This window comes from Nicotiana tabacum, chromosome 20, assembly GCF_000715075.1.
Source record: "Nicotiana tabacum cultivar K326 chromosome 20, ASM71507v2, whole genome shotgun sequence".
Classification (NCBI taxonomy): Eukaryota; Viridiplantae; Streptophyta; class Magnoliopsida; order Solanales; family Solanaceae; genus Nicotiana; species Nicotiana tabacum.
This window is the reverse complement of record NC_134099.1, coordinates 5,129,330-5,145,557: the sequence shown is the minus strand read 5'-3', so window position 1 is coordinate 5,145,557 and position 16,228 is coordinate 5,129,330. Positions and strand designations below refer to the sequence as shown.

Here is a 16,228-nt window from a genome sequence, read left to right as displayed (position 1 = left end):
CCTAGTCTGATGAACCTTCTCCTAGGATCAAAATCTTAGTCTGACGAATTTTTTCTCCTAAGATAGAGACCTAGTCTGACGAACCTTCTCCTAGGATCAAAATCTTAGTCTGATGAATCTTTCTCCTAAGATACCAAAAAAAACAAAAATGACCTAGTCTGACGAACCTTCTCCTAGGATCAAAATCTTAGTCTGATGAATCTTTCTCCTAAGATACCAAAAAACAAACAAGACCTAGTCTGATGAACCTTCTCCTAGGATCAACATCTTAGTCCGATGAATTTTTCTCCTAAGATAGAGACCTAGTCTGACGAACCTTCTCCTAGGATCAAAATCTTAGTCTGATGAATCTTTCTCCTAAGATAACCAAAAAAAACAAAAATGACCTAGTCCGATGAACTTTCTCCTAGGATCAAAGTCTTAGTCTGATGAATCTTTCTCCTAAGATAACCAAAAACAAAAAATGACCTAGTCTGATGAACTTTCTCCTAGGATCAAAATCTTAGTCCGACGAATTTTTCTCCTAAGATAGAGACCTAGTCTGACGAACCTTCTCCTAGGATCAAAATCTTAGTCCGATGAATCTTTCTCCTAAGATGCTAAAAAAAACATTTTGAAAAAAGAGTCATTTTCCTAAAGCCAGGTGCCCACCTGTATAACGAGAGGAATACATTTCAGTCCTTACATTTCAAGCATTGAAGTTAGGCGCCCACCTGCATAACAAGGGAATAAATCCTAATCTAGTATTTAGTTCACTCTCAGCACTGCATCAGTAGTATCAGTGGGCTACGATTTTGCTAACGACTCACAAACCTTCCCAGTGCAAACTGGGTTAGGAAATTTTGTTTGTTTTGTTTGTTTTGATTGTCAGGGGCCTGCCTGTAGAGCAGAAGATTGTTATATGTCAAAGATTGAACAGCGGGATTGTTCAAAGTCAGGCCGTAACCCATTGGAAGGCAGAAAGCCACAACAAAAATCCCCAGCACTCAATCCAAGATAGAAGCAACAAGAATCTCGCCCCAAGAATGCGAGTCAACAGTCTGAGAGGGTCAACAAAAGCTAGTCACAAAAACAAAAAGAAAAAAAAGAAGAAAAAGAAAAAGAGAAAAATGAATGAATCCGAAGCACGGATGTGGAGAACAAATGTGATCTGCTCAAGAACTGGCGCCTACAACTAGCAAGTATCAAGGTTCAAATCCAAAGTCTGTATGAAGCACCATTCAAGACTCAAGACCAAGTTTCAGAAGACTTAAGAGATAGGAATCCTTGTAACTAGTAGCTGATAGGCTTAGTTAGTCTTTTTCAGTTTTCATTTTTGTTGTAATGACATGACCGCGGACCGGAACCTCAACGGAACGGCACCTCGATCGGCTCTTTACCTCGGTACACTCTACCATCTCTCTCATTCCCGAACTACACGTGGCCTGATTCCTGTATAACCAAGGATATGTAGGCAGCTCAGATACCAGGGCTCGGTCACATTCCCTTCCTTTCCTTAAGTGTAGTCCGTCCAAGTAATGGTCGGGTCAAAAACACGGCTAGTCGTTCTTTGTCGGAAAACTCTTCGTGTTTCCAGTCAAAGAGGGGCAGCTGTAAGCACGTGATTTTTGACCCTCCCCGGGAATTTTTACGTTCTTAAGCTTAAATATCTAATTTAGGACTAGTATAGCTATTTTAACTATTTTTACTTTATTTCGGCGCAAAAAGAAAATTTCAAAAATATATATATAAATTTTAGTTTATGTATCTCTCATAAACTTGAAAAATACAAAAATTGTACTTTATTTTGGTACTTTATATAAATTCGAAAATTACAAAAAAATATAGTTCTATTAATGTTTGCAGTCATTATAATTTTGAAAAAATACAAAAATATTACGTCATATTTTTGTCTTTATTAAAGAACGAAAATTACAAAAATAGTTTTATTAATATTCTATAATCATTTTAACTTTGAAAAATACAAAAATATTACCCCATATTTTATCTTAATATTTAAAAACGAAAATTACAAAAATAGTTTTATTAATATTTTGTAGCTATTTTAAATCCTTAAAAAATATTTAAAAAGATATAGTTTTGTTAAATACTAGTCTTATTTTGGTAGTTATTTTGCTTATATAGGACTAGTTAAGCAACGTGTTCCTATTTCTCGGGTCCGGGCAAAAGAATAATATTCGGGTTTAAACTACCCGGTTTTAGGCCTAATTTTCGGACCTAGCCCATAATAAACCGTGTCCAGGACACGTGGGGAACCCCACCACGCGTGGAGGACATATGCCTCGAACCCCACCACGCGTGGGGCTCATTTTCATGGGCATTGAAACACGGACAAACACAAAGAAAGGGGGGACCAACAAAGAGACTTTTTTTAAAAAAAAATTGGGGAGGGACTATTGTTGGTCTTTCTTCTTCATAAAGAAGAGAGAAAGGAAACCGAAAAAGGAGGGGGGAGGAACAAAAGAATTTTGGGAAATTTTGAAACGGAGGGGGACTGTTCACGCTTCTTCTTCAAGAAGAAGAAGAAGCAATACCCAAGCAGAAAAACCCTACTAGCTCACTCCTCCTCAACCCGTCACCTTCCCCGGCAGCCTCACCATCGTCAACCTCCAGCCCAGTCCGTCGACCTCGCCCAAACCACCACCTCCATCAACTCCGGTAAACCACCATTAACGACCCCTACTGTCGCAGCAAGGACGACCACCTACAAACCATCACCTTCCCCAGCTTCCCTCACGTCCGAACCAGTCACACCACCACACCCTGTCATCCAAACGACCACTCCTCCAGTCCGTCGACCTCCATAACTTGCTGCCCAGTTCCGTCGACCACGACCACTCCTCATCGTCGGCCATTGTTCCTGCTTCTTCTTCCTGAAGAAAGTAGAACAAAAACCCTACGCCCACACGTCCGAACCCACCAGCTCCTCACCACAACCCAACACCACGACCAACAGTTTCTCCCCGTCGTCAAGTCCGCCATTTTCAGTCCGCCATTTTCAGTCCAACGTCATCAACCTCCAAGCAGTCGTAACTGCGTTTCCGAGCAACGGTGGGTTGCTTCGATCCTGCTTGGCCGAGTTTTCTGTTTTCCGTAGAGGTCGATTTTGGTTCGTCGAGGTCCGGTACGTCGAGGTGCTGTCCGAGGTTCCGTCGTTGTTCTTCGTTCAGAGAGGTCCGGCTTGAGTTCCGTCGGAATCGTGTTTGTCGTCCTAAGTTTGCCGAGGCTCAAAGGTTAGTAAACCTCGAGCATTAAATAAGGAAATGTCATGTCAAAAGTTCAAAAATGCAATATATCGATTGATATGATAATTTTCTGCTTATGTTTCACCGTATGCATTTTAGTTCATTTTTGTGTTATGTTATTATCGTTTACTTGATGTCATTTGATTTAGTTGTATTAGTAGTCCTAAGACACAGTTTGACGTTGATTCGCTCGTCCCTTCATTGTCTTAGTTTATTTGGACAAAATTAATATTAGCACCTGTTGTTACTACGCCCGAAACACTCATTCGCCTAACTTCTTTTATTAAATCTTGACAAGTTATGAGATTTTAGTTGTACAGAGGCCGTAAGTTTTAGTATTGTTAAAGACGTAAAAATGGCATCCTTTTTAAAAAAATATAAAAAAAAATAATAATAAAGAATAAAATGAGACGAGCCTCGCCGAATAAAAGGGACAAATTGCGGGGCCCTCACAAAATATATTTATTAAATACTTAGATTCCGGGATGGGCCGTTTAACAAATTTCACGGCCCTCCCCAAAAATAATAATGCGCTAGTTGCTTTAGGCGCGCCTTTAATAATGCTATCTCCCTAAACTCGGGTGCACATTTATGTGACCCAAATCCAAATCTCAACAGAGTCGAAATATGTCTCTAGTCACGGGCGCATTGATTGTGGCGTGGCCCGAGATGCATTTCCATGACGTTGCAAATTCTTTTTTTCAAAAAAATAAGAATGAGATGAGCCTCGCCGAATCAAAAATACAAATTGCGGGGCCCTCAGTAAATACTTGTTTTAAATTACTTAGAATTCGGAAGGACCATTTAGCGAATTTCACGGTCTTCCCAAAATAATAGCGCGATAGTCTCTTTAGGCGCGTGTTTAATATTTTATTTTCTTAAGCCTGGGTGTGCATTTCATGCGACCCGAATCCAAATCCCAAAACATCAAATAAAACGTGTTCCAGATTGTGGGTGCATTTCATGTGACGCAGTCCAAAGACGTGTTTTAAGCGATGTTCACATTTCTTTTAAAAAACAATAATAATAAAGCGGTTAAAAGATAAATTTGCACATAAGTTCATATTTGTATAAAATCAGATAATCAAGCCGAATATAACAGTTGAGCGACCGTGCTAGAACCACGGAACTCGGGAATGCCTAACACCTTCTCCCGGGTTAACAGAATTCCTTATCCGGATTTCTGGTACGCAGACTGTAATATGGAGTCATTCTTTTCCTCGATTCGGGATTAAAATTGGTGACTTGGGACACCCTAAATCTCCCAAGTGGCGACTCTGAAATAATTAAACCAATCCCGTTTCGATTGTCCTTTAATTGGAAAAAACTCCCTTGCACCCCATCGGGTGCGGAAAAAGGAGGTGTGACATTTACAAAATCAGTATTTAAAGGCCAAACTTGTGATTTTGATAGATAGGTAATGCTGAGCAAATATAAATAGCAGGTTCTTTTCACCCCGTCTCTGGTACTGTGTCTGTTTGAATTTGCCTGCACATAGATGAGCTATATCTTCTGTTGTCCAAACATTATTAGATTTGGTGAAACTATTGATCTTATAGAATTAATTGGGTTAAATACTCAGAAAAGGTTCTGATAGTATATTTCGCATGCTCCGTTATGCTTTACTCTCTTAAATTACTTTGCCTTTTTGCTTTTTTCAAATTGAATATGTTGAGATTCATGAAGGCTGCTACCATTTGAATGTGTCCTCTTTTCTTCCACCTTGACCGCTTGACACCTTCACTTTAACAGATGTCTATTGCCTTGCTTCTTTGTTTCCGGTGATTTTTGGTTTAAAAAAAATTAAGAAGAAGGCACTGAGCTTCAGTCGAAAAGTATTTCCAACTGCCTGCAAGAATCTGAAAAAGAATGTACATTTTGGACTTTAAGCATATGCTAATATGATGCTACCATAGAGATAAAGAATGTATATTTTGATCCAAAATGTATATAAATAATATCCAACAATTAGTGTGCCTGTAGTGTTGTAGTGTTGCTTATCTAATTAGATACTAACTGTTGAGTTTTGGATTGTTGAGTTTTGGATTGTTGAGTTTTTTGTTTAAGATGAAATAGTCTTAATGAGAGTGAATGGGAAATAGGATTTGGATTTGATCAAATGATCGATCGATTGATTAATTATTTGGACCAAATTTATTTGTTAATAGTGAATATTAACGTGATATAATCCGTGTTTGTAACGGATGTTTTCCAATCCGTGTATTGTGTTGCACCAAGAAAGCAACAAGATGCCTAGTGCACCTCCCACCATGGCCAAGTGCTCCTCCCACCAAGCAAGTGTTCATTCCACCATGTAAGTGCTTCCTCCATGATATCCTAATGCTTGTTCCACCATGGAGGGGGCGAATTTCTCTCACATGACTGCTATAAATAGAGCAGAAGTTGTATAGAAAGAAGAACACACCGGAAAAAAAAACACTCGAAACACTCTGTATACAATTGATATACACTATGTATATAATTGATATACACTCTGTATACACTCAAACTACACTCTGTATACACTGAAAAAACGAATTGCAATCTGATATCCTCTTCAGTAAGAATTCAACATCAGCTATACATTGCATTCCTTCCTCTCAGAATTTCCATTCGACTTCTGAATTCTCCTCCATTGTTCTGCATTGTTTTAAAACTACAAACAAAGCAACTGTAAATGTGATTTGCTGCCGAACTTTGCGTTCGCTGAAATACTGGGGTTTGAAGTACCGCTACACCAGTGTGTAATTCGTTCTATCCTGGGAGGAAATAATCCATAACCTTGGGTACTAGGAGGGGATTAAATTCCTTAAGGAAACACTGTGAATTCAGTGGGCTCGAATTAATTTTTGTTTCAGTTATATCATTTATATTTACGTATATTACTGTTGTAGGTAGCTGATAAAGAGGATAATATATATCTAAGAGTGGAAAAGTTAAAACTTGATCTTCCATCATTTTATATTTATACCAGATAAGAAATACTATACAGGAAACAACAACAACAACACTAACTTACATGCATCAATTTTTATTATAAGCACTTTCACACAAAACTAAGTAATGTTGGGTTTGTGCTGGCACAGGCAATAACCACCTAATTCTTTAATAGATCCTAGCAAACTATCCCATAAGGTCTTCTCTTATCCTACTTTTGGAAACAATGACACGGTTAAAAAGAATATTATTTTTTTTTCAAAAAAAAGGTAGCTCCAGAAGATGCCTGGCTCAAACCAAAGAATAAAGGAAAGGTAGCGCCATTTGCAAGTACGAAAAGAAATTTTATTCGCAGAGGATAGAAAATGGATCTGTACTTCTCTTTCTTTATTTATTCGATGAGTCTTGCCGTAATTGATAAAGTTGTTGTCATGTGATCAGGAGTCTTGTCGTAATTGATAAAGTTGTTATCATGTGATCAGGAGGTTACGGATTCGAACCGTCAAAATATATAGTCTCTTGGAGAAATACAGGGTTAGACTACGTACGATAAACCTTTGTGATTCTGTCCTCCCTAAACCCGCGCATAACAAAAACTTAGCAAACCTTACTGCTTTTTTTCCCCCTTTTCTGGTGGGCATCTCTTCCATCACCAATAGACAACTAGACGATGCTCTTGTCAGAAAGGAGGCACTTATGACGGGAGACCATGCCTATTTTTGGTGTTGTAATCTATACTATACAACAGTGTAATAAAAGAATTTTATATAATTAATGTATTTTAATCGATGATAGCAATTTATTTATTGTGCTTTTATGTAACCAAATTAGACATTTACCTGTTGTTATAGGTCTAAGAAGCGAATTCCTTAATTCTTGCGGCCAAACCTAAACATTAATTATTTTGGATGGAGGAAGTATTAGTGAACTTTGCCCAAAAAGGAAGAAAGATTTATTAAAAAATATGTATTTGGTGGGAAGTAGCAGATATTTCGTGAAATTAATAGAAGTGTGTGTCAATTGATCTGAACGCCACGGTTATAAATATCATGAGGAATATTTTAACGCATTCTAATTTCCTGGGTAGCAAATCATGAGGACATATATATACAGTGAACACACAATAGGATAAGAAAGAAGCATTTTCTCAATCCAGAACTAAGAAGGATGAATTGATGCATATCCCAAGTCCAAAGCCTTCAGATTCAGCGTCGGATATACGATTTAAACTTTATGAATTTAGTCTTTAAAGTTCTTAGTATTAAACTCAATATACAGTGGAATTTATGGTCTCATATCCAAAATTTATTGCAATTATAGTAAATTTTTGCACATAACTTTAAATTCAGCGTCGAAAGTTATGAGTTCAATTAAAATCGTGTTGTTATATGGCTACATCAGCCTCTATTCAGAGTCCATTATCTTTTAAGATAAAATGTTTTGACTAGAAACCCTAAAGTTCCTCACTGATTTAGTCTCCTGAAAGAAACACGTGTGAAATTGACAAGCATGTTCCATGGATGTCCTCAAAACATGGAAATCCCACTCTGCAAAAGGGTTTTGTAATTTAATTTAACTTTTTTGTAATTTACTTTAACTTTTATATAATAATAATGAAAATTATTTTAACACTTTAGTATATTTTCATAATGTTGCAAATTCTCTTTATAATTTTAGGTTATTAATTTCATTTATTGGATGCGATTAAATGTAATGATTTTTTAGCTAATCGGATATTATAATATTTTTTTTTTACATTATCAATACATAATATATAAAATATTGAAGTTTAGCTCCTCCAAAATAAAGGAATGACTTGCCCATTTCAAGTCCACATGTAGGCACTTTGTAGTGGATGAAAAATGGAATAATCTTCATATTTTTGTATGGTCAGAAAAGAAAATGGGTCAAAAATCAAAGTTACTGTAGTTTCTTTGAAAAGATGTTAATGGGGTGCAGCCAGAAATTAGGTCTCGTTGTTTTGACTCTCTCACGGCTATTCTTTTTTATCTTATTTCAACTTTTTATAAACTTTTTTCTACACCTTATTCAACGCGTAAACACAGCAAAAAGTAGTAATTACATTGATAAATTATTTAGCAAAATCACATTTAATAAAGCTTGCACGTGTTAATTAGATATATATTGTTATCGATTAAGTTGTATCTCTGTAATCTATATGTCACAAGTTCGAGTCGTAAAAGCAACCATTAATACTTGCATTAGGATATGATATCTACATCACATCCCTAAAGAGTCGTTTGGTTGGAAATAAGTTATTTCATGATTAATTATCCCGGGATTATTTATCCTGGGATTAGTTATCTCACCCTCCCATAGAGATAAAAAACACTACGATCCCGGGATTAGTTATACCCCGATTTTATCTCAACTAAATATAAGATAAACTTATCCCAAATTTAATTCCGAGATTAATTATCCTTTATCCTTCTTATCAAACGAGCCCTAAAGGTGCAACCCTTCTCCGAATTTTATGTGAATGCGAGATACTTTGTACAACGAGCTACCCTTTTATTGCTATTGGTTAATTTTTTTTATTATCTTAACATGGTATAAGTACATATGGAAAAAAAAAAGTATAAATATTCAACTCAAAACGTAAAAGGCAATAAGTGCGATACTGCAAAATCATTTATGAATCCCTTTGTAAACCTTACACAATTAGGAAGTTTACGTTGTACTATATCTTTAACATCTTCCAACCTGAGACTCAGTCAAGGGTTTACACATGTAATGTAGATTTGATTCATTGTTCTAAACCATATTAACCAATCAATACTAGATAACTCAAGAGACAACCAAAAAAGTGAAGGGGTAAAATGATTCATTTCCCACTTGTGAAAGGGACCAAACTGTCGTTAGCGGAACTGAGGGGGTCACATAGGGTATGTTGATTAAATAATGGAGGCTAATACCACTAAGCCCACCATTCTAGACTCCACGTGAAAACACGTGGCAATTTCCCAATGCCCCATTTGGCATGTCAAAATTGGACAATCCATCTTCCCTTCAATGCTAAGTAGTCTAATCTTATATTTTTCATTTCCTATATAAAGTTGTCATCAAAGTCTATTGTGTTAAATCAAAAAAATATCATCTCAAAACACTCTTCTCCTTGTTCTTCATTCTTGATTCTACTATATTATCTCATGAGAAAAAGAAGAATGACAGCCATAACATTTGATCCAAATTTTAGCCTTCAAAAAATCATCAAAGAAAACCCTAATCACAGAGTTTTAATAGAAGAAATTGAAGGGCTTATTAAAGTTTACAAAGATGGCCATGTTGAAAGATTTCCAATAGTCCCAAATGTTACTACTACATTACCTCTTGAACTTGGTGTTATCTCTAATGATGTTATAATTGATAGTTTCACAAATATTTGGGCACGTTTATATGTCCCAAAATTATGTCAAGAAAAATTCCCTTTATTAATTTATTTCCATGGAGGTGGATTTTGTGTTGGTTCAGCTTCTTGGATTTGTTACCATGAATTCCTAGCAAAATTAGCAGCAAAAGCTAATTGTGTGATTATGTCTGTTAATTATCGATTAGCCCCCGAAAATCGTCTTCCGGCGGCTTATGATGACGGCGTTAAGACAATTATGTGGCTAAGAGAAAAAGTCATTAGTGGAGATAATGAAGAACATTGGTGGTTAAGTAAGGTTAATTTTTCTAGCATTTTCTTTGGAGGTGATAGTGCTGGTGGGAACATAGCTCACAATGTAGTAAAAAGGGTTTGTTCTAAAAGTCATGATTTAAAGCCATTGACCTTAAAAGGTACAATTTTACTTCAACCTTTTTTTGGAGGCGAGTTAAGGACGTATTCCGAAAAATACACGGCGCAGCCGCCACGGTCGGCGCTCACATCAGCGAGCGCCGACACATATTGGCGGCTTGCATTGCCGTCGGGGGCTAACCGGGACCATCCATGGTGTAATCCGGCAACCAAAGAGTGTCAAAATTTGGTGGATTTAAGGGATATTCCTGGTATATTAGTATGTATATCGGAGTTGGATATTTTAAAAGACAGAAATTTGGAGTTTTGTGCTACTTTAAATAGAGATGCTGGCAATTATAGGAAGGTAGAATACGTGATGTTTAAAGGTGTAGGCCATGCATTTCAAGTATTGAACAAGTCTCAGGTTGCACAAACAAGAACGGCAGAGCTGATTGCACATATTAAGGCTTTTATCAGTAAAAGATCATAGTTTAATTCCTCTATGTGTTCATGACCAAGGATTTAAATTATACCCCCTCACACTGTATTATAAATTTTATACTGTAATGTATCTTCGGATCTTTATATAAATAGCCAGTCGGATTTGCTATTTATTTTTGCTAGTCATATAAAGAAATTATGTTGGGGTTTTATGTACTTAAGTATATTAAGAGAGTGAATGGGAAATGGATGGAAATGAAATTTTTGAATAAAATTTTAAATTTTCCCCCTTGACAAAGGGACATTGTCCCATATTGGAAGAGGAAGAGGTTTTTTATCGGTATATAAGCAATTGCTCTTCTTCTAGCTCTTAAAGAGTTGAGAAAAAGGCAAGTCTCGCGCTGTCGTCGTTGCTCGGCTTCGGATTGATTAATTTTTTGGACCAAATTTATTTGTTAATAATAAAATATTAATAGAAATGTTATTAAATATTTATTTTAATAACAGAATATTAATATTAAAATAAATATTAATATTAAATCCTCCAATCCGATTTTCAGTTGTGTAACTTAAAATTAAACTACCCTCTTCAATTTTTCCTCTTTATTTTCCCTCTTTATTGTTGAGTAAATAGCCATTTATGTTATGACATTTATGATGTGGCCGTTTTGCATAAACAACCATTCTGAAGAGTTGCACTTCTTCAGATTTCAGCTCAACTTTGGCTATAAATACAAGTCTATTCTGCTCAGAATTTTCATACGATTTTCTGAGTTTCTCCTCCTTCTTCTGCATACTTTTAACATCAAATAAAGCAACAGTAAGTGTGATTTGCTACTAAACTTTGTGTTCGCTGAAACACTGGGGTTTGAAGTACCACTACACCAGTATGTAATTCGTTCTATCTTGGGAGGAAATAATCCATAACCTTGGGTACTAGGAAGGGATTAAATTCCTTAAAGAAACATTGTGAATTCAGTGGGCTCGAATTAAAATTCTATTTCTGTTTTTCATTTTTGTTTATGTTCATTTATATTTTTCAGAATTATTTTACAAATACAGTTTATTAAAAAATTATACATTGCGATTATGCATATATTAAACTTGATGCGACTATTTTGGTTTAACTGGTTAGGTGGTTCTTTTTATGTATATTTTTACTGGCTGCAATCTAGACATCACTTGTGGGATTATACTGGGATGTTGTTTTACTGGCCGCAACATTTCACCTACCATCTTGTACAAGTTACAAATGTATGTTTACTGTGGAAATTAAGTTACTTGTAATTGGCTTTTAAATGAACTAAAAATTGTAAAAATCCTTGTGCAAACATCCTCTACACTTGTCAATATATAGTAGTTAAACTCTAGAACTAAATGTATATGTGAACTTTAATGTACTTAAGCTCGTTCGACAACAAAAACTTAAGTCTTTGCTACTTTTGCTTTAATATTTTGTTCAATCAAATAATATAATTATATTTCAGTTCCATAAAAGTTACATACGATTATAAAATAATCATTTTTCATATAAAATACAATAAAGGTGGGCACGTTCAGAGGAGAAGTCTAGATGCGCCGGTGAGAAGGTGTAAGCGACTGGCTTTGGTGGGCACGAGGAGAGGTAGAGAGCGGCCTAAGAAGTATTAGGAAGAGGTGACCAGCCAGGATATGGCGAGGCTTCAAATTACCGAGGACATGATCCTAGACAAGAAATTGTGGAGATCAAGCATTAAGATTATAGGTTATGAGGTAGTTGGGAATATCTCTATGGCACTCTAGAGTGAGACTAGTCTGGTAGGACTTGGTCTTAAACTGTTAGTGGTTAATATTGAGTTCGCATTATTTTTTTGTTCCTCTTAGTGATGTGCTTTATCTGCTGGTTATTGTTTTGTTTTTCATCAATTTCTGATTCTGGTGATGATGTTCTTTGTTCTATGGTTTGTATTGATGGTACTGATATATCGTCTCTTTTCGTCTTCTTTTTATTTTCTTGAGCCGAGGGTCTTTCGAAAACAGCTTCTTTATCTCCTCGTGGTAGGGGTAAGGTCTGCATACTATCTTTCTCAGACTTCATTAGTGGGATTTCACTGGGTTATTGTTATTGTTGGGTTATAGTGAAATGACATGGTACACGTGTTTTGTCCCATACAAGTAATTAAGAGCAATTAGTTACATGTTAAAACAAAAATTATTCCCATCAATATCAAACATCTAAAATGTTGATGGATTTACATTCTTTTTTAACTCTTGTGTTCTTATTCTCGGGATCAAAACAAGTGTAGAAACGACGTTGATAAAAAGACAACAGAAATGGCAGTGTACGACTCTATTATTTATGGAAAAGGTTAAGTACATGAACCGAAAACAATAATTTCCTTTCTAGAAACTTGCTCAAATAATTTAAAACTCAAATTAAGACAAAATAAGAAATATCGATGAAAAAAATCCTCAACTTTATACCGTAATACAGGTCTCAGTTTCTAATTAGATATCTTCCTAAATTGGTTAAACCCCAAATTATTGAATCAATATTGAAATAAAACAAATCCATTAGAGAAATGAACATTCACTGCTAGAAAACTGTAAAAACACCGTCCAAGAATACCGATCAAAATCGGTCGGTTTTTGAAGATTAATTTTAATTTATTTTAAATAAAAATTGATATGTTACAAGTACTTTGTTTTATGTTTTGATAATCTAATAAACTTACTGTCAAGAACCAAATAAGGAACCTGTTACACATTCTCAAGATTTTAAGATCAAAAGGTTGCAGCTCGGGATATGGTGCAACTCTTTAGAGTCAAAGGAACAACAGAGGGAACAGATAGCTACCGTTTCCCGAGGAGACTGCACAAGTCAACTGCCCCAGCTGTAAAGTTGATGCGTGCACATGCTACAGTACATAAACAGTGCAGCAGTCAACTTTATGGAGAGTGTCTTTTACCTACCTTGCTTACATCATCCTAAGTGATGTCACAAATGTATTATTAACATCAAGGGAGGTAAAACAAATTACTTGAATGCTCAGAGAATTTACTCAAGCACACTCACTGTGATTGATCATCAAGAAAACGATTCTCAAGTGTATTAAGAACAAAGAACAACACTGCTACGGACCAGTTCCCCATATCAAATCATTGTATGTCCTTAGTTGAGTTGCAACTTTGTAATAGTTCTTCAACTGTAATTCCTACTTAGCTTGTTTAGAAGCATTGAGTAGGAAACCCTTTGTAATAAATCCTTGTGTTTGTGTCTTGGCTAGAGTTAGTCGAGTTGTAAAGTCTTTGTAATACAATTATAACAAAGTGGCTTGTACTAGAGTGTTACAAGTTAGTGAGGGATTAAGAGGTTAATTCCTAAGTTACATAGGTTGTAATCTGAAAGGTTCTCAATAGGGAAGTTGAAATCCTACAAGGGTAGGTCGTGGTTTTTAATCCCGTTGAGCTGGGAATTTTCTATGGAAAATTCTTCTTGTTATTTACTTACTGCAGTGTGTGTGGTTTCTATGAGAACTAATAGAGAAGCTGGTTCTCTATATAATTTGGTGGACCCTTAAATTCTATCAATTGGTGTCAGAGCAAGTTCTTTCTATCAGGTTAATACCTAGAAAGGATCCCAATGGCTGCTCCGCCAAATTTTGAAGAATGTCAGTCTACTTACAGACCACCAAGGTTCAACGGCCAATATTATGGATGGTGGAAGACTAGGATGCACGACTTCATCATGGCTGAAGATTCAAAGCTATGGGATGTTATCTGTGATGGATCCTTTGTTCCTACCAAGAATCTTGGCGACCCAGCTGTAGCCATTCCCAAGACGAGGAAGGAATTCAATGACACTGATCGAAAGGCCATAGAAAAGAATTTTCGTGCAAAGAAAATCCTTGTTTGTGGCATTGGTCCTGATGAATATAACAGGATATCGGCATGCCAATCAGCAAAAGAAATCTGGTAGGCTCTTCAGACAGCTCATGAAGGAACAACACAGGTCAAGCAATCAAAGATTGATATGCTTACAACTGAATACGAGCTTTTCAGGATGAAAGATGATGAATCCATCCAAGACATGTACACTCGTTTCACCTCTATCATCAATGAGATTCACTCTCTTGGAGAAATTATTCCAAGAAACAATCTTGTTAGGAAAATACTCAGTGTCCTGCTCAGCTCCTGGGAAAGCAAAGTGAACTTTATAATAGAGGTGAAGGACTTACATAAGCTAACTATTGATGAGCTTGTCGGTAATCTGAAAACATATGAAAAGGGAGCCCAAAAGGGAGAAGAACCGGTCCTCAAGATAGACAACAATGATTCAAGTGGTGGGGATGGTGATATGGTTTACTTGACAAGAAGATTCCAGAAAATGGCTCGCATGAATGGAGGGATTCCAAAAGGGGCAGTTCTAGCAAGCCGAAAAATTATGACCTCTGTCTTAAATGTGGCAAGCCAGGACACTTCATCAAGGATTTCCCTCTCCTAAATCAAGATCAGTACAAAAATAACTTTCACAAAGTGGCCAAGAGGAACCCGGTTCCTGATAAATGCTTTAAGAGAAAGAATGTCGCTGACAACGTTGTAAAGCAAGCACTTGCTGCATGGGGAGACTCCTCCAGCGAATCTGAAGAAGAAAATGATCATGGTGATAGTTCAATGATGGTAGTAGAAAGTGAAGCAAATGAGTATGACTCAGTCTTTGCCTTGATGGCTCAGTAAGATGACAACGATGATGAGGTAAATTTTCTGGATGTTTAGAGAAATCTGAAATCTTATTCTCCTAAAAAAACTCATGTCTTTGGCAAATGTGTTAATTGATGCTTATCACAGTCTTATAAATGATAAAGATGCTTTAACTGTGAAATTAGGAGAAGCAGAACAGACCAGAGATGACCTAGTAGTCGTTATAGTTGATTTAAAGGAAACAGTTGAGAACCTGAAGAAAGAGAAGGATGCCTTAGATGAAAAAATTGCAAATATAGAACATGAAAGAGATGATCTAATGGTCGTTGTGGTAGACCTAAAAGAGACCATTGAGTGTGTAAGAAAAAAAAGAATTCTTAATTGACAGAGTTGCTAACATTGAGCATGAGAGAGATGACCTATTAGTGGTGGTAGCACACGTGAAGGAAATAATTGGGGAACTTAAAATGGAGAGTAGGCCTGAAAATTCTCAAAAGGGATAGGAAGTTGCAAGTGAGGCACATATTAAGCTTGAAAGTGAGTTAAGTTCAGTAAAGTGCAATCTGTGTGCTGAGCTTGAGAAAAACACACAACTTCAAAAAGAACTAGGAAGAGTGAAGAGTGACCTTGAAAAATCACTCAAGTGGAACTGATCCTCTGATGTCATCACTACCATATACATCAACAATGGGGGAAACAGGCAGGGGATTGGGTTCCAAAGGGAAAAGATTCCCTACAACCCTCATAGCAAGTACGTTACTATACCTGATAACTGGCTTTGCACTCACTGTGGCAACACTAGGCACTTTAAAGAAAACTGTAAGGCCAGATTTCGGTCACAGCAGAAAAACAAAGTTTTTTGCTGAAAAAGTAACTACTGGTAGAGAGCCTGGTCCTTCATATAAAAAACGCATGATGCCTGCTTTAACCAGAAGATCCCTTATTCACTCCTTTCTTCATTACAAGGGACCCAAACTCGTTTGGGTTCCTAAGTCTAACTCCTGATTTTCTTGGGCGGGGAACAATGAAAGGGAGCAGCCTACAATGCTACATGGATAGCAGCTGCTCAAAGCATATGACTGGAAGCACAAATGATTTCCTTTCACTTAAGGCCCTGCAAGGAGGGAGTGTATCCTTTGGTAGAAGTACAGCTTGCTAAGTGTTTTCCATATCTGTGACAAGG

At 36.5% G+C, this 16,228-nt stretch overlaps 1 protein-coding gene across 1 annotated transcript; it reads left to right on the top strand.

Moving 5' to 3' along the window:
- The first annotated feature begins 9,271 nt into the window (after positions 1 to 9,271).
- On the top strand, positions 9,272 to 10,538 carry LOC107767338 (putative carboxylesterase 6). Its single transcript, XM_016586309.2, has one exon. It carries the CDS (start codon positions 9,353 to 9,355, stop codon positions 10,412 to 10,414), a length of 1,062 nt encoding a protein of 353 aa, XP_016441795.1. The 5' UTR covers positions 9,272 to 9,352; the 3' UTR covers positions 10,415 to 10,538.
- The last annotated feature ends 5,690 nt before the right edge of the window (positions 10,539 to 16,228 follow it).

Bases quoted from the DNA above. Each gene is read 5' to 3' on its own strand.
- LOC107767338 (XM_016586309.2), top strand. From the start codon at position 9,353: ATGAGAAAAAGAAGAATGACAGCCATAACATTTGATCCAAATTTTAGC.